This window comes from Macaca mulatta, chromosome 6 (assembly GCF_049350105.2).
Source record: "Macaca mulatta isolate MMU2019108-1 chromosome 6, T2T-MMU8v2.0, whole genome shotgun sequence".
Taxonomy (NCBI): Eukaryota; Metazoa; Chordata; class Mammalia; order Primates; family Cercopithecidae; genus Macaca; species Macaca mulatta.
In genome coordinates this window covers 63,316,127-63,341,358 of record NC_133411.1, presented here as the reverse complement: position 1 = coordinate 63,341,358, position 25,232 = coordinate 63,316,127, and the positions used below count along the sequence as shown (strand labels likewise).

Below are 25,232 nucleotides of genomic sequence, written 5' to 3'. Positions count from 1 at the left end.
CACTCCCCACTTATTTTCTTTCTTTTTTTCTTTTTTGAGATTAGTTTTGCTCTTGTCACTCAGGCTGGAGTGCAGTGGCGTCATCTCAGCTCACTGCAACCTCCGCCTCCTGGTTCAAGCGATTCTCTTGCCTCAGCCTCCTGAGTAGCTGGGCTTACAGATGCCCACCACCAGGCCAGGCTAATTTTTTGTATTTTTAGTAGAGACGGGGTTTTACCGTATTGGGCAGGCTGGTCTCGAACTCCTGACCTCAGGTGATCCGCCTGCCTCGGCCTCCCAAAGTGCTGGGATTATAGGCATGAGCCACCATGCCTGGCCACCTCATTCCCCACTTCTAACTCCAGACAAACTTAAGTGCATGTGAGGGGAAAAGAGCTAATAACAACAAAAAGGAAGTAGGAGGGGGCACAGCTTGCCTCTTTCCTGATCTCTTGCTTTACTTTCCTTTTTCTCATTCATTCATTTATTCCAGCATTTTTTTTTTTAACTGCATGTGCCTTCATTTTGCCAAGTACACTCTTGGAACTAGAAAGGCCTGCTCCCTTCACTTAAGAAGATCCATTAACCACAAAGATCAACCCAAGAATGAATGCTAGGAAAGGGGCAAGTGCAATGTCAGAAGAGCACAAAGGGGGTTGTAAGCAGAAGAGGAATCGCAGGATGAAAGAAGGGCAAATTTTATTATGATTTCTAAAACAGGTGGAGCAGGTGTATTCTGACTGGAGGCCAGTAACTACATGGCAATCCTACCTAAGATTTGTAATTTTAATTTTTAATTTTTATTTGAGACAGAGTCTTGCTCTGTCTCCCCGGCTGGAGGGCAGAGGTGCTATCATGGCTCACTGCAGCCTTATTTCCTGGGCTCAAGTGATTCTCCTGCCTCAGTCTCCTGAGTAGCTGGGACTACAGTATGTGTCACTGTGCCCAGCGAATTTTTTTGAAAATTTTTTAGAGAAGGGGTCTTGCAGTGTTGCCAGGTCTGGTGTTGAACACCTGGGCTCAAGCAATCCACCCACCTTGACATCCAAAAATGCTGGGATTACAGGCGTGAGCCACTATGCCGAGCCTATTTTTATTTTTTAAGAGACAGAGTCTCACTATTTGCATAGGCTGGTCTTGAACTCCTGGGCTCAAGTGATCCTCCCACCTCAGCCTCCTGAGTAGCTGGGGCTACAGGTATATGCCACTGTACCCAGCCTGTCCAAGATTTAAAAAAAAAAACAAAAAAAAAACCATGTGGTGTCTTTAAGATTATAGGCACTTTATAGGTAATTAATTTACATATTTCTGGTGATATATTTTTAAAGAGCTTGTTAAAGAGATATTTATGGGCCAGGCGCGGTGGCTCATGCCTGTAATCCCAGAACTTTGGGAGGCCAAGGTGGCGGATCACTAGGTCAGGAGTTCGAGACTAGCCTGGCTAATCTGGTGAAACCCCATCTCTACTAAAAATACAAAAATTAGCCAGGCTTGGCGGCAGGCAACTGTAGTTCCAGCTACTCGGGAGGCTGAGGCAAGAGAATCGCTTGAACCCGGGAGGCAGAGGTTGCAGTGAGCAGAGATCACACCACTGTACTCCAGCCTGGGCGACATAGTGAGACTCCGTCTCAAAAATAATAATAATAAAAAAAGATAAAGAAAAAGAAAAAAAGAAGTATTTGTATATTTGTGAGCACCCTACAGAAAGGAAGTGGTGATCACCAGGGCCAGGTGTGCGTGGATTTATTAAGAACAAGTCATGACAAATCAACACTGTTTCTTCGGTAGATTAGGGAACCATGGTAGGTAGTGGGTTGAGTGGGTGGTAGGGAAGCAGAAACAATGGGTATGGATCCACAGAAATCTTTGTTGTTGAAAAAAACATGCATTGTGTGTCAGTGTTATGCCCAGACCGTTTGTTCCCCAAAGAAGACCACCAGAGTCCAGAGTCAAAGCCAAGCGGCAATGATCTTTACTACAAGTTCGAACTTGGTCCCTCCATTCCACAGCATACAGGAGGGCCTCGAACAATGCGAGTGCTTGCTTTTTATAGCCCGATGTAAACAGGATATGTAAAGTTACAGGGAACAAGGTAATTCTCTCGGTTACAGCATTACAATTGGTTAACATTATACATTTAGCATTCCTTATCGGAGATCTCCCAGGTGATGTTTTTCTGAAGTTTGAAAGAAATATGGAGGAATGTGTTTGTGCTGGACTCAGGAAGTTGGGAGATATATGGGGGATGTGCCTCATTCCTTTCATCAGCAGATGTCAGATATTTGCTAGGCAATTGCACCTATGTCTTTTATTTGCTCATTACTGGAACCTTTTTTAGAAAACACTATCTTCCTAAAAAACAACAACATAGAATCCAGGCCCTCCAACCTTGACACGGAAGGAGAGATCGGTGGAAGGAGAGTATCTTTCTGGAGCTGGGTTGCCCATCCAAAGGGCCCCAAATCAGATCCTAGACACACACTCACCTCCTTTTTATGGGTTTTCACTAAAGATTGTAACTAAACTCCTCACACTTGGGAATTGGCTCAAGTGTTAACAGAAGACTTTCCCCTTAATACTCTGTAGCAAAGCTGAAAAAGGACTGGAAGCCATAAACACCTTTAGGAAAGATAGGAAATAAAATGGAAAATACATAAAAAAAGGACCAGAATCTAGATAATCTGATTTGCAAGATAAAGTTTACTCACCTTTATTCAGAGTCCTTTCCAGAGACTATGACTTCTTTTCACTACCGGAGTACTTATTTTAAATGACTGTTGTTAGTATGTCTCTACCTATTTTGAGTGATTTTTCTTTACCCCAGTTGTACTTTTTAGTTACAAATTTTTATAACCTACCTTCTGGAACCAATCTTATCTTCCACTAACTCCCAATGTGTTCCTCCTTTCATAGCCTTTCCTACTCAAAGACTTGAGAAAAGCCGTTTGTTTTGCCTCCTCTACACTTTAACCATTGCTCAATCTTCAAAGTTTTTTCTTCCTCAGCACCCTTTTCTATTGACTCAAATTGTTTTATTTAGGGCTTTGAAGTTTCAAGGACCAGAAATTCAATTAAGTTAGTTCAAGTAAAAGGTTTTCTTAGAATAATGACATGAAATTTCTCAGAAATACCAATCAAAGTTCTCTTGAGCCTTGTATTTGTTCTGAATATTTTAGGCTTAAACATCTTATTGTTATTATTTTCACACGTAAGAAGAAATCTGGAGGCAACCAGTTGCTGGTTATTTTTAGTAGAGCTAAACATTATAAAGACCAGTGACGCTGCTTTTCTTGGTCTTTCCCTCATAATCAAAAGATGGCTGCTGTAGCTCTAGATATCAGGTCCATGTTCAACAAAGGTAGAAAGGAAGGGAAGGGAATTCAGCCTTTTGCTTTGGCCTGGAAAGCAAAAACGTTAAAGAAACCTGCCAGTAAATATCTGCTTACATTACATTTACAAGAACTCTATCACACAGCTGCTAATAAAGGAAGTGAAATGACAAGTCACATACTCGGAGACAAAATTTACCACGCAAAGAATTATTATGAAGAATATATGAATAACTTCCACAATTAAATAAGAATAAGACACACAATAGAAAACAGAAAAATGAAAAAAATAAAAATGAAAACACAATAGAAAAATGGCAAAAGACACGAAGAGGCAGTTAATAGAAGAGGAAACATTTTTGGTGAATACATTTAGGGAAAGACATCCAAGCACATTAGTGACCAGGGAAATGAAAATTAAGACTACATTTAGATACATATTATACCTACTAAATTAGCAAAAATTAAGAAGTCTCAGAATATTGCATTAATGAGAATGTAGAGTTTCATCCACCACTAGTGGGGGTGTGGATGAAATGGTATAAACATTTAGTAATACAATCTGAGATTATCTCATAAAGTTGAATGTGGAAATACTACATAATGCAGCTGGTAATTCCACACTAGAGACTTGTACATAAATGCCTGCAGCAGCAGCATTTGCATAAATGAAAACCCAGATGACGATTGTCAGAAGAATGAATAAAGTGATGTATTCATATGACAGACCTACTATTGTAGCAGCATAAACGAATGTAAGAAATATGATTGAGTGAAAAAATATCAAGGGCAGAAGATTAAATCTATGGCATAGCCGGGCGCGGTGGCTCACGCCTGTAATCCCAGCGCTTTGGGAGGCCGAGGCGGGCGGATCACAAGGTCAGGAGATCGAGACCACGGTGAAACCCCGTCTCTACTAAAAATACAAAAAATTAGCCGGGCGCGGTTGTGGGCGCCTGTAGTCCCAGCTACTCGGGAGGCTGAGGCAGGAGAATGGCGTGAACCCGGGAGGCGGAGCTTGCAGTGAGCCGAGATTGCGCCACTGCACTCCAGCCTGGGCGACAGAGCGAGACTCCGTCTCAAAAAAAAAAAAAAAAAAAAAAAAAAAAAAAAAAAAATCTATGGCATAATATTTTTAAAAGGTAAAAAACAAGCAAGCGAAACAATGTATATTTTTAGAGATACATACACATGTGGTTAAACGATATGGAAAAAACAAAGCTAGGAAAAGGTAAATATAAACATAAAATTCAGGTGCATTCAAAGATTTGGCAATGATCAGGTGTTTATTGTAGATTCATAGTGGTCCATTTTATTATGCCTCATAACTTATTTTTTTAAATTTATTTATTTTAGATGGAGTCTCGCTCTGTCACCCAGGCTGGAGTGCAGTGGCATGATCTTGGCTCATTGCTACCTCTGCCTCCTGGGTTCAAGCAATTCTCCCGCCTCAGCCTCCCCAGTAGCTGGGACTACAGGTATGTGCCACCATGCTGAGGTAATTTTTTTGTATTAGTAGAGACAGGGTTTCACCAGGTTGCTCAGGCTGCTCTCGAACTTCTGACCTCAAATGATCTACCTGCCTCGGCCTCCCAAAGTGCTGGGATTACAGGCGTGAGCCACCATGCCTGGCCTTTCATAACTTATTTATATGTTATATATTTATGTATCAAATATTACATAATTAAAAGCTTTATTTTATTTTTATTTTATGTAATTATTTTTATTTTATGCATTTATTTTTTTGAGTTGGAGTCTCATTGTCGCCCAGGCTGGAGTGCAGTGGCACCATCTCGGGTCACTGCAACCTCCGCCTCCTGGGTTCAAGAGATTCTCCACTGGAGTAGCTGGGATTACAGGCATGTGCCACCATACCACATCCACTAATTTTTGTATTTTTGGTAGAGACAGGGTTTCATCATCTTGGTCTGCCTTGGCCTCCCAAAGTGCTGGGATTACAGCCGTAAGCCACTGCACCCGCCGATTAAAAACTTTAATAAGGTATGAAGCAAATGGCTTTGACAAAAAGTGTAAAAATGATTAAAATACCCCATCCTGTGAAATTTTCTTTTTGGAGCACATGTACTGGGGAACCAGACATTGACATTTTTAGTTATTTTAGTTTTACAATGCTATTTGAGTATAATAGAAACTGTATTTGCTTTAGTCCATTTGGGGAGAAAGAACATAAACACATGGAAACACAAACATCCTAAAGGAATTGAGTCTTATTACTTTGCAGACAATTTTTGAAATAAGTTGCTGAGACAGTTCAGTGTTGTTAGAATGGAGAGAGGGAGACTTACTGATAATATTATGTTAAAGAGCAGTGCAAGTAGAGGAGTGGGGACAGAATTGAGCATGCAGAGGTATGGAAAGAGAAAGTGGAAATGCAGCATGTAAATTGCAGATTCCTTTTCAAGAAGTTTAGTAATCACAGAAGAGAGGAAATTAGCTTCTTTGTTCTTCAGGGAGCTTCAGGACTGTTCTTCGGAAGCCTACTTTGCTTTTGTGTGATGTCTGTATTACAGGGAGAAAAGTTTGGCCCAAGGACAAACTTTGTTAAGCATTTATGCAAGCCTCTGAGGTTTCTTTCTTTCTTTCTTTTTTTAAAGTATTTTTTTCTGGGATGCACAGACTCCAGAGAAATGGAGTCAGTGCTCTCGCCTCTGAGGTTTCATGTTCAGTCCAGGGACACACTCATAGCTGCCCCCCTCCCCCGGGGGTATTAATGGTGTTACTATTTGATTCGTGTTTCCTTTTTAAATTATTTTCATCACCATTTCAAAGTTACTTAACTCATTCTCAATTCCAGTGATCACACCATAATCCAATTATGACAACAAACCAAAACAATCAAACAAAAAAATCCCCCCAAAAAGGAATGAACGCTCCCCATTCCAAAACAAGATGATGTGTCATAGTCACTCTTTCCACAAATGAGGGCTTATTAATTGCTTTTTTTTTTTTTTTTTTTTTTGAGACAGAGTCTCACTGTGTCACCCAGGCTGGCATGACAGAGTCTCGCTCTGTCACCCAGTGGCGTGATCTTGGCTCACTGCAACCTCTGCCTCCCAGGTTCAAGCGATTCTCCTGCCTCAGTCTCCCGAGTAGCTGGGATTACAGGTGCCTGCCACCACGCCTGGCTAATCTTTTTGTATTTTTCTTTTCTTTTCTTTTTTTTTTTTTGAGACTGAGTTTCACTCTTGTTGTCCAGGCTGGAGTGCAATGGCGCAATCTTGGCTCACCACAACTTCTGCCTCCCGGGTTCAACTGATTTTCCTGCCTCAGCCTCTCAAGTAGCTGGGATTACAGGCATGTGCCACCATGCCTGGCTAATTTTTATATTTTTATTAGAGACAGAGTTTCTCCATGTTGGTCAGGCTGGTCTCGAACTGCCACCTCAGGTGATCTGCCCACCTCGGCCTCCCAAAGTGCTAGGATTGCAGGCGTGAGCCACCGCGCCCAGCCTACTTTTTGGTGTTTTTTGTAGAGACAGGGTTTCATCATGTTGGCCAGGCTGGTTTCAAACTCCGAACCTCAAGTGATCCAACCGCCTCAGCCTCCCAAATATTGCTAGGATTACAGGAGTGAGCCACATGCCTGGCCTTATTAATTGCTTATAATTAATTAATTATTTATTTATTTGAGACAGAGTCTAGCTCTGTTGCCAGGCTGGCTAGAGTGCTGATCCTGGCTCACTGCAACCTCTGCTTCCTGGGTTCAAGTGATTCTCTTGTCTCAGCTTCCATGTAGCTGGGACTACAGGCACATGCCACCATGCTCAGCTAATTTTTGTATTTTTAGTAGAGAAGGAGTTTCACCACGTTGGCCAGGATGGTCTTGATCTCTTGACCTCGTAATCCACCCACCTCAGCCTCCCAAAGTGCTGGAATTACAGGCGTGAGCCACCATGCCCAGCCTACTTTTTTTTCTTTTTTTTTTTTCTGCGTTGGAGTCTCATTCTTATTGCCCAGGGGCTGGAGGACAGTGGCTCAGGTTTTTTCACTGCAACCTCCACCTCCCGGGTTCAAGCTATTCTATTGCCTCAGCCTCCCCAGTAGCTGGGACTACAGGCACCCGCCACCACACCTGGTTAATTTTCTATTTTTTTTTGTATTTTTAGTAAAGATGGGGTTTTACCGTGGTAGCCAGGATGGTCTTGATCTCCTGACCTCATGATCCGCCCGCCTTGGCCTCCAAAAGTGCTGGGATTACAGGCTTGAGCCACCGCATCTGGCCCTAATCACATGCTTTCTAAGTAGGCCTCAGGCTTCCGCTTGTGGGCAGAGAACTTCTCTTGTTTATTTTAGCTTCTTCACAGATGTGTACCAGGTATCCACTAGGGGCTCAATAAATGTCAAATTAATGAATGTGTGAATAAACAAAAAATCACTAATCAGTAATTTTTTTTGAATGCTTATTTTTGAAAATGCACTTTAAGAGTAAATGTTTATTTTTTTTAAATAGAAAGAATAAGATCTAGTACTTGATAGTACAACAGGGTCACTGTAGTCAATAATTAAATTGTACACTTTAAAACTAAAAGTATAGCCGGGCGCGGTGGCTCAAGCCTGTAATCCCAGCACTTTGGGAGGCCGAGACGGGCGGATCACGAGGTCAGGAGATCAAGACCATCCTGGCTAACACGGTGAAACCCCGTCTCTACTAAAAAATACAAAAAACTAGCCGGGTGAGGTGGCGGGCGCCTGTAGTCCCAGCTACTCGGGAGGCTGAGGCAGGAGAATGGTGTAAACCCAGGAGGCGGAGCTTGCAGTGAGCTGAGATCCGGCCACTGCACTCCAGCCTGGGCGACAGAGCTAGACTCCGTCTCAAAAAAAAAAATATTAATAATAATAATAATAACTAAAAGTATAATTGAATTGTTTGTAATACAAAGGATAAATGCTTGAGAGGATGGATATCTCATTTTCCATGATGTAATTATTACACATTGCATGCCTGTATCAAAACATCTCATGTACCCCAAAATATATACACCTATTATGTACCCACAAAAAGTAAAAATAAAAAATTTTTAAAAAATAAATGTTTTTTTTGGCCGGGCGCGGTGGCTCAAGCCTGTAATCCCAGCACTTTGGGAGGCCGAGGCGGGCGGATCACAAGGTCAGGAGATCGAGACCACAGTGAAACCCCGTCTCTACTAAAAATACAAAAAATTAGCCGGGCGCGGTGGCGGGCGCCTGTAGTCCCAGCTACTCAGGAGGCTGAGGCAGGAGAATGGCGGGAACCCGGGAGGCGGAGCTTGCAGTGAGCCGAGATCGCGCCACTGCACTCCAGCCTGGGCAACAGCGTGAGACTCCGTCTCAAAAAAAAAAAAAAAAAGTTTTTAAAAATTACTTTTAAAAAGTAAACGTTTATTTCAAAAGCTCTTTAAGACACTGAGCCTAGACTGTAACAGAATAGGTGCTCAATAAATGTTTTTTGAATAAATACCTAATACTCAGACATGCAAGTACTTTCAATTTATTGTGACCTTGCAATCTGAGGCCCTTGTAACTCTGGAAGTAAAGAAAGCCACATGAATAGTGCCGCAATAAACATACGTGTGCATGTGTCTTTATAGCAGCATGATTTATAATCCTTTGGGTATATACCCAGTAATGGGATGGCTGGGTCATATGGTACATCTAGTTCTAGATCCTTGAGGAATCGCCATACTGTTTTCCATAATGGTTGAACTAGTTTACAATCCCACCAACAGTGTAAAAGTGTTCCTATTTCTCCACATCCTCTCCAGCACCTGTTGTTTCCTGACTTTTTAATGATTGCCATTCTAACTGGTGTGAGATGGTATCTCATTGTGGTTTTGATTTGCATTTCTCTGATGGCCAGTGATGATGAGCATTTTTTCATGTGTCTGTTGGCTGTATGCATGTCTTCTTTTGAGAAATGTCTGTTCATATGCCTTGCCCACTTTTTGATGGGGTTGTTTGGTTTTTTCTTGTAAATTTGTTTGAGTTCTTTGTAGGTTCTGGATATTAGCCCTTTGTCAGATGAGTAGATTGCAAAAATTTTCTCCCATTCAGTAGATTGCCTGTTCACTCTGATGGTAGTTTCTTCTGCTGTGCAGAAGCTCTTTAGTTTAATTAGACCCCATTTGTCAATTTTGGCTTTTGCTGCCGTTGCTTTTGGTGTTTTAGACATGACTTGGAATCAACCCAAATATCCATCAGTGACAGACTGGATTAAGAAAATGTGGCACATATACACCATGGAGTACTATGCAGCCATAAAAAAGGATGAGTTTGTGTCCTTTGTAGGGACATGGATGCAGCTGGAAACCATCATTCTTAGCAAACTATCACAAGAACAGAAAACCAAACACCACATGTTCTCACTCATAGGTGGGAACTGAACAGTGAGATCACTTGGACTCGGGAAGGGGAACATCACACACCAGGGCCTATCATGGGGAGGGGGGAGGGGGGAGGGATTGCATTGGGAGTTATACCTGATGTAAATGACGAGTTGAGGGGTGCTGACGAGTTGATGGGTGCAGCACACCAACATGGCACAAGTATACATATGTAACAAACCTGCACGTTATGCACATGTACCCTAGAACTTAAAGTATAATAATAATAATAAATAAATAAATTTAAAAAAAAAAGAAAGCCACATGATAAACAAAGGCACATCTTTTTCAGGTGTAAATTGCTTAAAGCTTTTACAGCTATTTAAACGAGAGGCAAAATAAAACATTCATATTCGTTTTAAAGAAAAACATCTTTCTTCAAATGTATTTTTTGTTTTTAAGAGCTTACTTGGGGCTATATCTTCAGACTCTGTGTTTAATGTTATCTTTCCATTGGCTTTATGAGTGCTTTGCAGGAAAAGTCCAAGAAGTAGTAGGTACATTTGGTGATTTGTGTTTTACGTATTTAAGGAGAAAATATACCAATCATTAACATCTGTAAAGGTTTCAACTCTAGATAAAGCCACTTTCTTTTTTTTTTTTTTTTTGAGACGGAGTCTCGCTCTGTCACCCAGGCTGGAGTGCAGTGGCCGGATCTCAGCTCACTGCAAGCTCCGCCTCCCGGGTTTACGCCATTCTCCTGCCTCAGCCTCCCGAGTAGCTGGGACTACAGGCGCCCGCCACCTCGCCCGGCTAGTTTTTTGTATTTTTTAGTAGAGACGGGGTTTCACCGTGTTAACCAGGATGGTCTCGATCTCCCGACCTCGTGATCCGCCCGTCTCGGCCTCCCAAAGTGCTGGGATTACAGGCTTGAGCCACCGCGCCCGGCGATAAAGCCACTTTCATATAATCTTTTCTGGGCTTCACTTCTTCCTCAAGACTGGACCACTGGGTAGCTTAAAGTTGTAAAAGCTTCAAGCAATTTACACCTGAGAAAGATGTGCCATTGTTTATCATGTGGCTTTCTTTACTTCCAGAGTTACAAGGGCCTCAGACTGTAACATCACAATAAATTGAAAGTACTTGTGATGTCTGAGTATTAGGTATTTATTCAAAGAACATCCCCATTTTACAGATTAGGAAACAGATTACCAAATGTGGGCTAGGGTCCTCCTGGGAATGGGCCAGGGGGAATGCTTGCTGTTGTTAAAGAAAATTATCCCAGACACTTGTTAAACACAATGAATAATTTATTCAAGATTACTGCAATAAGGGTCATGACTATTGGAACAGGAGAGAGAAACTGAGCTCAACTCAGAATACAGCAAAGACAGCAAGGGATTTATAGCCAAGGAACAAGCACCGTGTCTGTGAGGGAGGTGACGGTGGATGGAAAATTACTAACAGGAGACATCAAGGGTAGGGGGATTCTGGCTAAAGGCAGGTCAAGGGCTTCTACAACAAAGGTGTAATATAAAGAATCTAATCCATTATTAAATATCAAGAATTCAAGGGTGATCAGGTATCGAGGATGGATGATTTAGCACGCTTCTTGCTAACATTTGGGCCCAGCCAGGACACGGAGGTCAACGTTGAGGCCTAAGTGAGAAAGGGCTCAGAAGTACCAAGCTAAAGAAGAGCATCTCTGTTCCTGCCTACTCTGACCTCGTTTCCCCCCTTAAACTCAGTGGTAACAATCTGACCTCTTTATTACCTGATTCCCATGGAAGGGGTGGGGAGTGGCAGGCAGCCGGTGCTCCAGGATCGTTGGGTAGGGAGCCTAGCTCTCTGAAAGCAGCAATGCCTAGTGGGGGTACGGAGGCCGAGTTCGGAGACCACCTGAGTAATTGCGGTCCAGAGCAAAGCCCCCTGGATCGGAACGGGAGCTAGCCTCACGCCCCGCCCGGCTGCCGGCAGCCGCACTTCTGGGCGGATGCCGCAGGTCGGGAGGGACGAGGCTGACGGCGCTGATTGGCTGACCGCCGCGGCCTGGGGTTCCCCGGCCCCGCCCCTGCTGCGCTCCCCTTGCCCGCGAGGCCGCGCGCTGTCCGGTCCTGCGCTGCCCGGCGGGAGAGGCTGGACCCTGCGTTCCTCCTCCCTACCGGTCCCCATCCTTAAAGCGCGAGTCTGGACGCCCCGCCTGTGGGAGAGGGCGCCGGGATCCGGACGGGGAGTAACCGGGGCAGGCCGGGGCCGGCCGAGGAGGTCCTGAGGCTACCGAGCTGCAGCGGCTGGCACACGAGCGCCTCGGCACTAACCGAGTGTTCGCGGGGGCTGTGAGGGGAGGGCCCCGGGCGCCATTGCTGGCGGTGGGAGCGCCGCCCGGTCTCATCCCGCCCTCGGCTGCACTCCTCCTCCGGCTGGGAGGGGCCGTAGCTCCGGGCCGTCGCCAGCCCCGGGCCTGGGCTCGATAATCGAGGGCCTCGGCCGCTGTCCCGCAGCTCAGTCCATCGCCCTTGCTGGGCAGCCCGGGCAGAGACCATGTTTGACAAGACGCGGCTGCCGTACGTGGCCCTCGATGTGCTCTGCGTGTTGCTGGGTACGTACGCGCCGCCGGCCCGAGGGGCGTGTGCGCCCGGGCGGGGACGGCTGTCCCGGGAGGGCTTTAGCGCAGAGCTGCCACGGGCAGCTGGGGTGTGTTGCCTGACGCGTGCGCCGCTGCGGGGCGACACACGGCGGGCGGCTTCTGCAGCCGAGGGACCCCGCTTTGCAGCCTGCACCCCGGCTCCCGCGTGCCCGCCGCTGTCTGTAGCCCGCCGGTGCGCTGAGCCCACCCCTGCTTGGACGCTGTTCACGCCTTTGCGCTCCATGCCTTGCTCCTGTTCTCTGTTTTCAGTTCCACTCTAGCAGAGCAGGGTGGGCTCCTCCCCTCTGTACTGTAGAGAAGCCTGGTCACTGGCCCGTCTCAGTAACGAAACTGGAGATTTGATGCACAGGGGATTCTCAGTAGCAGGCGCCAGTGCCTGATATATCGTGAGAAGTTTAATATTTCGGCTATAAAAGGCTAGAACCTTCCTAATTAGAAGGTGTTGCTAGGTTGTAAATTGTCAGGTTGCAAGTAGGGATGAGCACACCAAGTTTTTGCGTATAGGTCTGAAGAGGCTTTGGGGGTGGGGGAGGGCGCGGTACCCCAGACCTACTGTTTCCTTGTCTGCACATACCTTGCCATGGTGTAGCTTTCCATCTCTTGTGACAGTCCCGCAAGGAGCAGTAGACATTCTTTGGCTGCAGCAGATTTCGCATTGTCTTACTGATTGGAAGAGTTCAGTTCTGAGGCTTCTGGTTGCCAGTTACTCCTTTGTTTTGAAGAGAAAGAATTGGAATTATTTGGATAAGGGATGGGCGTTGGAAGGAGTAGCTTTCACCTTTTGTGTATTGTATAAGGCACTTATGCTGTGAACTATTTATATGTGATGGAAAAAACAAAAACAAAGCAAGAGCTGCTGGAGGTTTAGATAGTCCTACTTATGTTGAAGTAATCAGAATAGTAGTAGTATTGGCAAGTTCTCAGGGTGGGAGATCTGTGGCTTTAGCCTCCTAGATGAAAGTCTGCATAATGGTTTCTCAGTGACAGGAGATTCCCTCGGTTTTAATCCAGTAGTCCCTGGTTATTACACTCTCCAGTTTCCAACCGGATTATTTAGGCCCTTGCAATCTTGTGGAATTCTTATAAATTCTGTTACCTGGTTTTGTTGTTGTAAGGAAAAATTCCATTTTGTGTGTGTGTGGTTGTTTTTTTTTTTTTTTTTTTTTTTTTGAGACAATCTTGCTTTGTCATCCAGGCTGGAGTGCAGTGGCGCGATCTCGGCTCACTTGCAACCTCTGCCTCCTGGGTTCAAGTGATTATCCTACCTTGGCCTCTCTAGTAGCTGGGATTGCAGGCACCCGCCACCACGCCCGGCTAATTTTTCTGTTTTTAGTAGAGACAGGGTTTTCTCCATGTTGGTCAGGCTGATCTCGAACTCCTGACCTCAGGTGATCCGCCTGCCTCAGCCTCCCAAAGTGTTGGGATTACAGGTGTGAGCCACCGCACTGGGCCCTAAAACTCTATTTTGTTACCTATTAATATGAAGCATCGTTGTTTACCAAGACGCTTCCTGTTTAGGTCCACAGTGAGTTTTAGGAATTAAGTTTAGGAAAGGGGAACAAAAGTTTGGAACACTGCCTTTTTTTTTTTCCAACTCTGTTTGTCCCCCAGGCTGGAGTGCGGTGGCGGGATCTTGGCTCACTGCAACCTCCGCCTTCTGGGTTCAAGCAGTTCTCTGCCTCCTCCTGAGCAGCTGGGATTACAGACACCCACCACCATGCCTGGCTAACTTTTGTATTTTTAGTAGAGACAGGGTTTCACCATCTTGGCCAGGCTGGCCTTGAACTCCTGACCTCGTGATCCACGCGCCTCGGCCTCCCAAAGTGCTGGGGTTACAGGCGTGAACCACCGCGCTCAGCTGAACACTGTCTTTATAAAAACACAGTCCTTTCAGATGTCGGGACTTAATAATTAAATATATTCAAATTTATTTGCAACAGAAAATTACCTTTCATAGAAATATTAAATTTAAAAATATATTTTAACTTATACTTGATGTCATTGGAACTTTGTTAAACTTTGTTTATATTTTAGTGAAAGGAGAGGAAAATGTTCGATCAGAAAAAAATCAGTGTATTTCTAATGTATTGAATATTAGCCTATTATTGCCACATGTTGTGCAGTATCAGAATTACATATCATCTTCCTCTTTTCGATCAATTTGTAAAACAACATAATGTTTTTTTTCTATGGGTATCATTGCCACATATTGTGCACTATCAGAATTACATATCATCTTCCTCTTTTCCTACTGTGGGAGTTCGATCAATTTGTAAAATAACATAATGTTTTTTTCTATGGGTCAAACACTGATTAGGATGGGTGAAACATAATACTGCTCTGAGGTAGGTTAAGCTAATGGTATTAAACACAAAGCCATATAGTAGATCTGCAATTAAAAAAAAATCACATATAACGGAGGAACTGACATGAAGTACAATTTTATAAATTATGGGTTGTTGTAGCCTGTAGTTTTAACATGATACAAACATCACATAATTATCCTATAAAGGTTAATTTCGTTGCTAAGTTGACCTGACAGTTGCAGGAGTAGGATGACTCTCAGTAAGATAAAATTGTGTTTTTGGTGGTTTTGGAAAGCTTGCTTTGAGGACTTATTTGTTTTAGGAAAAGGCATTTGATCTATTTACAACATTATGTTTTTGTATTACTGGCATTTCTTTTAAAGTAATTCAGTATATTACCAATATAAGCTCAGAATTCCCTTTTCCTAAATAGAAAGTGGCCTATTTTACTGACTTTTAAAAATGTAAGATTGCATTTAACAACATTAGCTGTCCATTACAAACAGCAGTGAAGGAGAACAGTGGTGCAGGAGATACAAAACTTTTTCACACTTACTTTTGGAAGACACATGTTATATAGCAAGTGCACCTTTCTGGTGGAGTCTGTTATATTAAATTTGATTTGGATTCATTTTACTGACAGCAGGAGATTGGTAGCCTAAAATCATGGTAGCTTGAAGAGGGGTTTCAACCTGGCATAAATTTCCTTTTTCTGTGGAGAATCTACAGGTAAGAATTGACTGTTAGAACAGAAAGATGATTAAGCACTTCGTAAGTACAGGGTTATGTGAAAGTGGTTCATAATTATAATGTGAATACATTCCAGATTCTGTTAATGACCACCTCAACATCATACAGTATAGCCATTTTAATATGATGATGTTACGTGAACCTGTTATACAACTACTTTATAATTTTACTAAGAGTGATGTGTTGAAGTGATCATTGAACATGCCTTGTGTGTGCGTGTGTGTGTGTGTATATATATGTTTCTGTCCCTATATCATCTTTATCATCAATGTGAAACACGATTTCCTCTATATACATGTTCAAATTATTAGTTCCTTAAGTGGATCTGATAAATTCTTGGAAAAAGAATGAGAATTTTGAGAAGTAATGTGTGTTAGTTCCTCAAGTGGATCCGGTAAATTCTTGGAAAAAAGAATGAGAATTTTGAGAGATAATGTGTATGTGATTCCTTTCTGAAATGGAACATAGTCTTGCCATCTGTCTTTGTTTCTTTTTATGATGTGTTCTGTGACTGTAGAACAGGCCGTATACATTATCTGAGTGCATGAGAAAAGCTCTACAGAGAATGGTGGTAGGCTGGTATGAAAGGGGCGATGTTTTAGCCCAGTGTATTAAACCATATCATGAATACAACTTATTAGTGTTTAATTGCTAAGGGTCATTTCAGATTTTAGCCACTATGGCATTAGGCTGCCAATTAATGGACACTGAGTCCATTAATTTGTTCAGTGCATATTGATTGAAGGCTAGCTTTGTGGCCAGTACGATGTTAGGGTTCTAGGGATACAAAGATGAATAAGATAATCCCTGCCCTAAAGAGCTCAGAGTCCAATGAGGAGGAAATAAAAAAGAGGTTATAATACATCATGATAAGTATGATAATGGACGTTTGGAATATGTTCCCTTTGAGCAAAGAGAAGGGCCTTGTCTAACATCTGCTTCACTGTAAATAAATGACTTGTCTGTTTACTCTTAGAGATGCAGAAAGGTCAGAAGTTACCTGGAATTACTTGTAGCTTCTTTTTTTTTCCCTTTTCCAACTTGATACAGGGCGGTAGGAACCCAAGTAAGTACCAGTGTTTATGACTTATTTGCAGGCAGCCCCACAGTATCTAAATTTAGATGGAACTGACAAAACTTTGATTCCATGTACCTGTGTTTTGCTGTTTGACAATCATTTAGAATATCTTTCTGTGCTGCGTGTGTTCCATTTGCCCTTCCAAATCTTTTCTCCACTCTGCTCTGTGGCTCTGGGAAATGAATTCCATGGACTACATCAACTGATCGCTTCCTTTTTGGTTTCAGATTAGCTTTGCCCAGTGTGAGGGACATCAGAAAGGATCTCCCTAAGAGCTAGTTCCCTCTTGCTGGATTTGGTGTTGCCAAAGCTGTTCACAACTCGTATTCAATAATGGCCCTCTGCCAGACACCTATAGTTACACATCTTTCTGGGTTCTGATAACCCTTCCCTAGCCCATTTAGACCTGGAGATGATAATGGCTTCCTGATGTGGCTAACCTGAAGATATACCACCATCTTTTGCTGTTTTCCCTAAACCCTACCTGTACCTTTTGAAATGGTTCCTTCATTAAGTTTTCTTGAATACTTCATTTGAGTATGCTGTTTTTCTTGCCAGGACCGTACTGATAATACCCATCTATGTCTAAAATGGATTTGAGGTAGCTTTCCTTTCTGCATTAAACACCAATTACAGTGTCCTTAATGGCAAATGCAAACAGGAGCCCATGGGCTGCTATGTTGGCTTTCTTGAGAGGGAAGGGGTTATGGTTCCCTCAGCATGCTCCAAATGTGGTATCATCATTATGCCAAATCAGAGTCAATGGGTGTAGAGTAAAATCTGGTGGCAAAAACATTTGCAACCAATGCTAGGTGGTTACAGGGTCCCTATTGCTTGTTTTACCCCAGTAATTATCTCAAATACTGATGTCATTTGTTATTACCATAAATGCTGACGTGATTTTACCCCTTAAGGATACTCCTAAGGAGAGGTCCCTTTGTTAAGGCTCAATCTGGGTCCCTTCCTCAAAGGGGGAAAAACAAGTATTTTGGGAAGAGTCTCACTTGCTAAATAGTCTCCAGCATTTTGTGCCTTCCCTTTTCTTGTAACATTTATTTGTTCATTCACTCATATTCAGTACACATTTGTTAACTGTATCATAGGTGCTGGGCAGTGTGTTAGACACTGAATATAAAAATAAGTAAACAAATAGGACACGGTGCCTGTCCTGACCACTTGCTGTTTTCTTCTGTTTAACTTCTATTAGGAAACTTATTTTGCTTCTGAGGAAAGTTTACTGGTTTTTCTGTTTTCCCCCCCCCCCCTCTATTCTTCTAGTCACAGAGAGAGGGAAGGAATCTCAAATAATGACCAAATATTTGTCAAAATGGCATATTCTTGGGTCAGTCTAGAATCCTGTTGCAAAGCTTTTTCTTTCTTTAAATGGGTAGTTTGGAACAAAAGCAGAGGCCTGGAGGAAATTGCCGCTATTTGGCTGTCATTGGTTTTATTCAGCTGAGTTTTAACTTAAATTTACCTTACTTGGAATAAAGTATAGAAATGTTCAGAAAACTTTCCCTTTATAGATTTTATGAAATGTAAATTCTTCCTTTATATTCTCTTTGAGGTACATCCTTTGGAAACTCAAGAATGTACTATGGATCTTTGTCACTCTCTTTCTCATTTAGTCATTTTGGGCTGAGCTCTACCAAACTTTCCGATGTGCTACTCAGTTTGTGGAATTATTCTGATTCTTTTGGTTAAGAAATTTAAGGTTAAAATTGTCAATGTTTGCCATATTTAAAAAAAATAAAAAAAGAGAAGTTGGCTGCAAAAGTCACTAAACTCCCAGATTTTGAGTGAACTGATTAACATGTAATTTCAGTTTTTATGGAAAAAATTTGGAATGTGGTCTACTTCCTCCTAATTTAGGTGCCTTAATTCAACATTTGAAATGGAAATGTACAGTCTGTACAATCAGCTAATTAGGGATTATAGAGATACTGTCTTGTCTCTTTTCTTCTTTTCAAAAAAAAGCATTTGCCATCCAGAGATTATGAATGGTGGTTACAAGTAGCATTCTTATCTTTCTATCCTTCTTTTTTCTTTTACCTTCTTTTTCATTGTCACTCCTTCCCCGCGCACTGTACTTCCCTTCCTTCTGCTCATCTTCCCTTCAGTCTTCTTGCTGTTTAGATTTAATGTGCAAATGGTTTAGGTAGGTTGCCTTTTTACTCAACTGAAACTAGTCTTAAAATTGGGGCCAGGCATAGTGGCTTATGCCTGTAATCCCAGCACTTTGTGGGACTGAGGTGGGAGGATATCTTGAGCCCCAGAGTTCGAGACCAGCCTGGGCAACATTGTGAGACCCCCATCTCTATTTTTTTAAACAAAAATTATAAAATTGGGAATGTCTTGTTCCTTATAAACTATGAAAAACTAGTCTGTATTTTTCTTTTTTTTTTTTGAGACGGAGTCTCGCTCTGCCGCCCAGGCTGGAGTGCAGTGGCCGGATCTCAGCTCACTGCAAGCTCCGCCTCCCAGGTTCACGCCATTCTCCTGCCTCAGCCGCCCAAGTAGCTGGGACTACAGGCGCCCGCCACCTCGCCCGGCTAGTTTTTTGTATTTTTTAGTAGAGACGGGGTTTCACTGTGTTAGCCAGGATGGTCTCGATCTCCTGACCTCGTGATCCGCCCGTCTCGGCCTCCCAAAGTGCTGGGATTACAGGCTTGAGCCACCGCGCCCGGCCTGTATTTTTCTTTAAAATGTTAGGTAGCATAGTCTAGTGATGGACTGTGGATTCAAATTTTTTTTTTTTTTTTTTGAGACGGAGTCTTGCTCTGTCGCCCAGGCTGGAGTGCAGTGGCCAGATCTCAGCTCACTGCAAGCTCCACCTCCCGGGTTTACGCCATTCTCCTGCCTCAGCCTCCTGAGTAGCTGGGACTACAGGCGCTCACCACCTCGCCCAGCTAGTTTTTTATATTTTTTAGTAGAGACGGGGTTTCACCGGGTTAGCCAGGATGGTCTCGATCTCCTGACCTCGTGATCCGCCCGTCTCGGCCTCCCACGTGCTGGGATTACAGGCTTGAGCCACCGCGCCCGGCCTGTATTTTTCTTTAAAATGTTAGGTAGCATAGTCTAGTGATGGACTGTGGATTCAAATTTTTTTTTTTTTTTTTTTGAGACGGAGTCTTGCTCTGTCGCCCAGGCTGGAGTGCAGTGGCCAGATCTCAGCTCACTGCAAGCTCCACCTCCCGGGTTTACGCCATTCTCCTGCCTCAGCCTCCTGAGTAGCTGGGACTACAGGCGCTCACCACCTCGCCCAGCTAGTTTTTTATATTTTTTAGTAGAGACGGGGTTTCACCGGGTTAGCCAGGATGGTCTCGATCTCCTGACCTCGTGATCCGCCCGTCTCGGCCTCCCACGTGCTGGGATTACAGGCTTGAGCCACCGCGCCCGGCTCAAATTTTAACTCCTCCATTGAACTGTTTGACCTTGGGAGAGTATTCTCTTTGTGCTGTGTTCTTTAGTTATATAATGAAAGTACCTATGGTTATCTTAAATGAGACTTAAATGAATCAATATGTAAAGTGCCTTGCACTTAATATGCATGATGTATGTTTGTCAGGTAAAATAATTATCTATAATCCTACTACCTGTAACATAATAATTACATTAGTAGAAATAACATCAACTAGTTTCGTATTAGGGACAAAAACACAAACTTTAAAATGTTTCTCATGAGTGCTCATGGAATGCTTTTGAAACTTAGTGTTTTATTAGTCATATGTGAAAGCCACGTACTTGATTTATAAGTAGTGGTAATTCCAGCCATGGTGAAAATTGATCTGTATAGGTCTGCGGTGGAGTGTAATTAAACAAATGGAAAAACTGTTATTTTATACAGTGATAAGTCCTGAATTTCAGCGTACTCCAGAAAGTGGAGTCAGCTACACTCTAGTCACCTTTTTATTGCCGAGGTCTTGGGAATGATTACTCCACTTTAAAAAAGTAGGGTTAATATTCCTAAAACTTTTTTTTTTTTTTGGGGACGTAGTTTCACTCTTGTCACCCAGACTGGAGTGCAATGGCATGATCTCGGCTCACTGCAACCTCTGCCTCCTGGGTTCAAGTGATTCTCCTGCCTCGGCCTCCTGAGTAGCTGGGATTACAGGTGCCCACCACCACGTCGAGCTAATTCTACTAAAAAGAAACGGGGTTTCACCATGTTGGCCAGGCTAGTCTGAAACTCAGGTGATCCACCTGTCCTGGCTCTTAAAGTGCTGGGATTACAGGTGTGAGCCACCACACCTGGCCCGATATTCTCAGAACTTTTGAATGACCTTAATTATACATCCTCATTTGTATAAATTCTATTATTTGAATTGCTCTTTGCAATTAAACAGGCAGCAAGGAAAAACTGTTGTGTAATACTTCTCTATATCCTCTCTCCCTCTAAACCAAGCTTGTCCGACCCATGGCCGGGCTGCATGCAGCCCAGGATGGCTTTGAATATGGTCCAACACAAACTCGTAAACTTTCTTAAAGCATTATGAGATTTTTTTGCAATTTTTTTAAAGCTCATTGGCTGTTGTTAGTGTTAGTGTGTTTTACGTATGGCCCAGGACAATTCTTCTTCCAGTGTACTCCAGGGAAGCCAAAAGATTGGACACTGCTGCGTCTAAACTCTACTTTTCAAACATTGTGACATATGTTAAACTCAAATCATTTTTAAAGTTGTGTGAGCACAATGTAGTTTTAAAGTATTTGACATTGCATCTTTTATTTATTTATTAAGCACACATTATTTGCTGTAATACAATGCCAGGAGCTGGAAATACCACTGTAAAAAAGATAAGATCTCCGTACCAGTGTATATAAGACAATTACAGATGTTTGTAAAGGCTATGACAGAATTAAAACAAGATTATAAGAAAGTTAGACTTTTGGGTACAGCAGTCTCAATGAAGGCTCTCTGAAGAGGGAATATTTGAATTGAGAGGTATTGAACTTGAGATTTAAAGAAGAAAATGAGTCAGCCCTGGAGGAGCTGGGGGAAAATTCCAAGCATAGGGAGGAGCAGGTGTTGAGGGCAAAAGGAGAAAAGGGCATTTTGTCACAGAAAAGAGGACAGTGTGTCTGGAATATGGTATGTATCAATGGTATTTTTAATAGTGAATTTTGTAACTTTTATTTCTAAATGCCAGAATGGATAAAAATAACAACTGACATTTATTTAGTGCTCTCTAGGCTTGGTGCAGCCAGTGCAGTCTCTCAACTCTGTCAGGAGCTTGGTCATCTGCATTCTGTAGATGACGGAAGTGAAGGCTGGGGAAGTTGGGAAACTCACCCAGGGCAACCCAGCTAACAATGGTATAGTCAGGAATTGGGAAGTGCATTTTTGAGGATTATAACTTCTGAATGCAGAGTAACTAGTGCGTATTTGGGAAAGGTTGTAATAAATGGAGAGGGTGAAGTGGGGATGGTTGATGAGTACAAAAAAATAGGTAGAATGAATAAGATCTAGTATTTGATAGTACAGCAGAGTGATTACAGTCAATAATTAATTGTACATTTAAAAATGAACAGTATAATTGGATTGTTTGTAGCACAAAGAATAAATGATTCAGGTGATAGATACCGCATTTACCCTGATGTAATGATTATGAATTATATGTCTTTATCAAAATATCCCATGTACCCCATTTATACGTATATTTACTATGTACCCACAAAAATTAAAAGTAAAAAAAAATTTGAGAGGGTGAGAAAGGCAAGATTGTGGGAATTCGTTGTCTATAAAAACAATGATTATTGGGCCGGGCGTGGGTGGCTCACGCCTGTAATCCCAGCACTTTGGGAGGCCAAGGTGGGCGGATTACGAGGTCAGGAGATCGAGACCATCCTGGCTACTATGGTGAAACCCCGTCTCTCCTAAAAATACAAAAAATTAGCCGGGCATGGTGGCGGGTGCCTGTAGTGCCAGCTACTTGGGAGGCTGAGGCGGGAGAATGGCGAGAACCCGGGAGGCGGAGCTCGCAGTGAGCCGAGATTGCACCACTGCACTCCAGCCCCGGCGACAGAGTGAGACTCCGTCTCAAAAACAAAACAAAACAGCATGATTATATTAGGTGGCTTAAATATTTTGTAACTATCTTAGTTTTATGTTTAGTTATGATATAGTTTCGAGTCAGTTTCTGCTTACCATCTTGAGTATATCTGCTGTGTAAAAGAGGCACTTTAAAGTTGGGACCAGTGGCTTCTACCTGTAATCCCAGCACAGTGGGAGGCCGAGGCAGGAGTATTGCTTGAGGTCAGAAGTTGCAGGTTGCAGTGAGCTGTGATTGTGCCACTGAACTTCAGCCTGGGTGACAGAGCGAGATTCTGTATCTGTAAAAACAAAAAGAAGAGACACTTCAATATTTCATATCTCAGTCTCCCAATAACTATTAAGCACTAGCAATGAGGTTATATCATACTGGAGGATGTAACTAATTTCCCCTATTCAGTAACATGCTCACAGACTTTTTCTTCAAATAGCATTGTTGTTGCAGGCATTCCTTTCAGGTTTTCACAGGAAAGGAAGATCTTTGTCTTTGCCTGTGTTTCAAATGAATCATGTATGGAGTTCAGAGTGACCTTTGGTAATGCATTCTAGCAGATATAGTTAGAACCTCGTGATTTAGTCCTCAGTTGTCACTGCTTGGAAATGTTTCCTGAGTCTTTTTCAGGGTGAGGTGTCCAGGAAAATGACATATAGGAAATGTGTAGCGGATGAGCCCTTCAGTTAATTGGCAGCTTATTACGCCAGGTTCTGCCTTGCCTTTTGGTTCATTTGCGTCAGTAGTAGGAGAGATGGGTTTGCTGCTGGGTGCTAGAGAGGTAAATGAATAGAGAAGAAAGCTGTTATCTATTGAATCCTTAGTATATGCCTTTGGTAAATGTTTCACATTAACTCATGTAATCATCACAGAACTCTGAGGTACATGGTATTAGCCTCATTTTATGCCCTACCTACCACTGGAGATACCAAAAATAGGTATGCATTTTTTGATCAAGGGAAAAATATAACCCATGGGTTTTTAATAGCTTATTACTTATGGTGGAAGACAGACTCAGGAAAAATGATAAAACTGTATAATGTTATTGAGTGCCTGTTAGCACTGAGATTACTACGAATGAGTGAGACAGGGTCTCTATCCTCAAAAGGTACATAGAGCTTTGGAAAGTGAGTTAGGCAGGTATTTTAATCAAGTCTTTTTTTTTTTTTTTTTTTTTTTTTTGTGAGACAGAGTCTCACTCTGTTGCCCAGGCTGAGCACAGCGGCATGATCACAGCTCACTGCAGCCTTGACCTCCCAGACTCAAGTGATTTTCCCACCTCAGCCTCTGTGAGTTGCAAGGACTGCAGGTGTGCACCACTATGCCTGGCTAATTTTTTTTTCTTTTTCTTTTTTTTTTTGAGAGAGAGACTCGCTCTGTCACCCAGGCTGGAGTGCAGTGACTCAGTCTCAGCTCACTGCAACTTTGCCACCCGGGTTCAAGCGATCTTCCTGCCTCAGCCTCCTGAGTAGCTGGGATTACAGGTGTGCGCCACCATGCCTGGCTAATTTTTGTATTTTTAGTAGAGACAGAGTGTTCACCATGTTGGCCAGACTGGTCTTGAACTCCTGACCTCAAGTGATTTGCCCACCTCAGCCTCCCAGAGTGCTGGGATTACAGGTGTGAGCCACCGCCCCCGGCTCTGGCTAATTTTTGATTTTTCTGTAGAGACAAGGTCTCACTCTGTTACCCAAGTTGGTCTGGAACTCCTGGACTCAAGTGATCCTCCTGCATCAGCCTCCCAGAGTGCTGGGATTACAGTTGTGAGCCATTGTACTGGGCCGGGAGTCTATCTTTATTTCAAAACAATTTCCCCTGAAACCATTGCTGCTGTTGCTATACAGCAGAGATAATGTAAACCTTTGGGCACATTACTTTTGACTACTGCTAAATTCTGAAATAATTCCTGTAGATAGTTCAGAAGAATATGAATCTATCCACATTAATAGGTGAAAACACTCTAATATGGTTGCTTAGGAAGTGTGTCACCATTCAGATACTTGTTATATGAATGACCGGGCAATAGACCTGAGTCAGCCATTCTTCCAGGGTTTAAAGTCTAGCTCCATCTATTACTAATTGTGTGACATTGGGTAGGTCACCTCAACTCTTTGAGTTTCCTCATCTAATGAGGAAAGAGATGATGCTAATAGTGTCTTTCTCATAGTGCTGTGAAATTAGATGAGATAATGCATGAGACGATGTATGTGAAGTGTTTAACATAGTCCTGGCCTGCATAATGTTTTTGCTGCTGCTGTTATGATCATTATTAAGCTAATAAGCCAATTTGGTACCACTGACACAGTCTGCTATTTAAATGTGATTTCATGTGTTGGTGACTTTTTGTTTGTTTGTTTAGTTTGTCCTAGCTTCAGTTTAAACAGCATTGAAGTCAGAACCCGGTTTGTATTTCAGTTCGTAGTGCCCAGATCATGATGGGAAATGTTTTGATTACTTCTAACCTATTTCTTTCTGGAATCAGATACCTCAGATCTTCTAATTGTACTTCTAGGTGTACTTCTAGGTGAACAGTATTCCCTCAGCTCATAGGCAAGGTACCTAAATGAAGTTCTTGGTTGGAGAGAGAACAGCAAACTAGAAATACAAATAAATAAAGATGTGTGTGAGGTGGGAATGGCATGGTTTGGATAGTAATAACTTCTCTTAGTCCTCAGCTCCTAAAACATGAAGATTTTATTTCTTGAATATAAACTTGTCAAGAACTAACTTAAAGTACAGGTTGAATGAGCTAAACATTGCCGCTTGTCATAACTTCTTTTGAT

General features: G+C 42.6%; 2 protein-coding genes across 4 annotated transcripts in view; one reads left to right on the top strand and one right to left on the bottom strand.

The window, feature by feature from the left end:
• Nucleotides 1–10,919: 10,919 nt before the first annotated feature.
• On the bottom strand, nt 10,920–12,497 carry LOC144341271 (uncharacterized). The gene is made up of 3 exons (XM_078004357.1): nt 12,362–12,497; nt 11,402–12,276; nt 10,920–11,286 (listed from the first exon to the last, which is right to left on the bottom strand). The coding sequence occupies exons 1-2, from the start codon at nt 12,495–12,497 to the stop codon at nt 11,786–11,788; spliced, it is 627 nt and encodes a 208-aa protein (XP_077860483.1). The 3' UTR covers nt 10,920–11,286; nt 11,402–11,785.
• Nucleotides 11,715–25,232, top strand: part of PLPP1 (phospholipid phosphatase 1) — a 105,175-nt gene continuing 91,657 nt past the window's right edge. For 2 of the 3 annotated variants that reach the window (XM_015140080.3, XM_015140079.3), the window contains exon 1: nt 11,715–12,226. In XM_015140080.3, the coding sequence (XP_014995566.1) occupies nt 12,169–12,226 (58 nt within the window). In that variant the 5' untranslated portion in view covers nt 11,715–12,168. Of the gene's footprint in view, nt 12,227–16,293; nt 16,397–25,232 lie in introns of those variants that run through there. The other variant, XM_078004741.1, reaches the window with a different exon arrangement.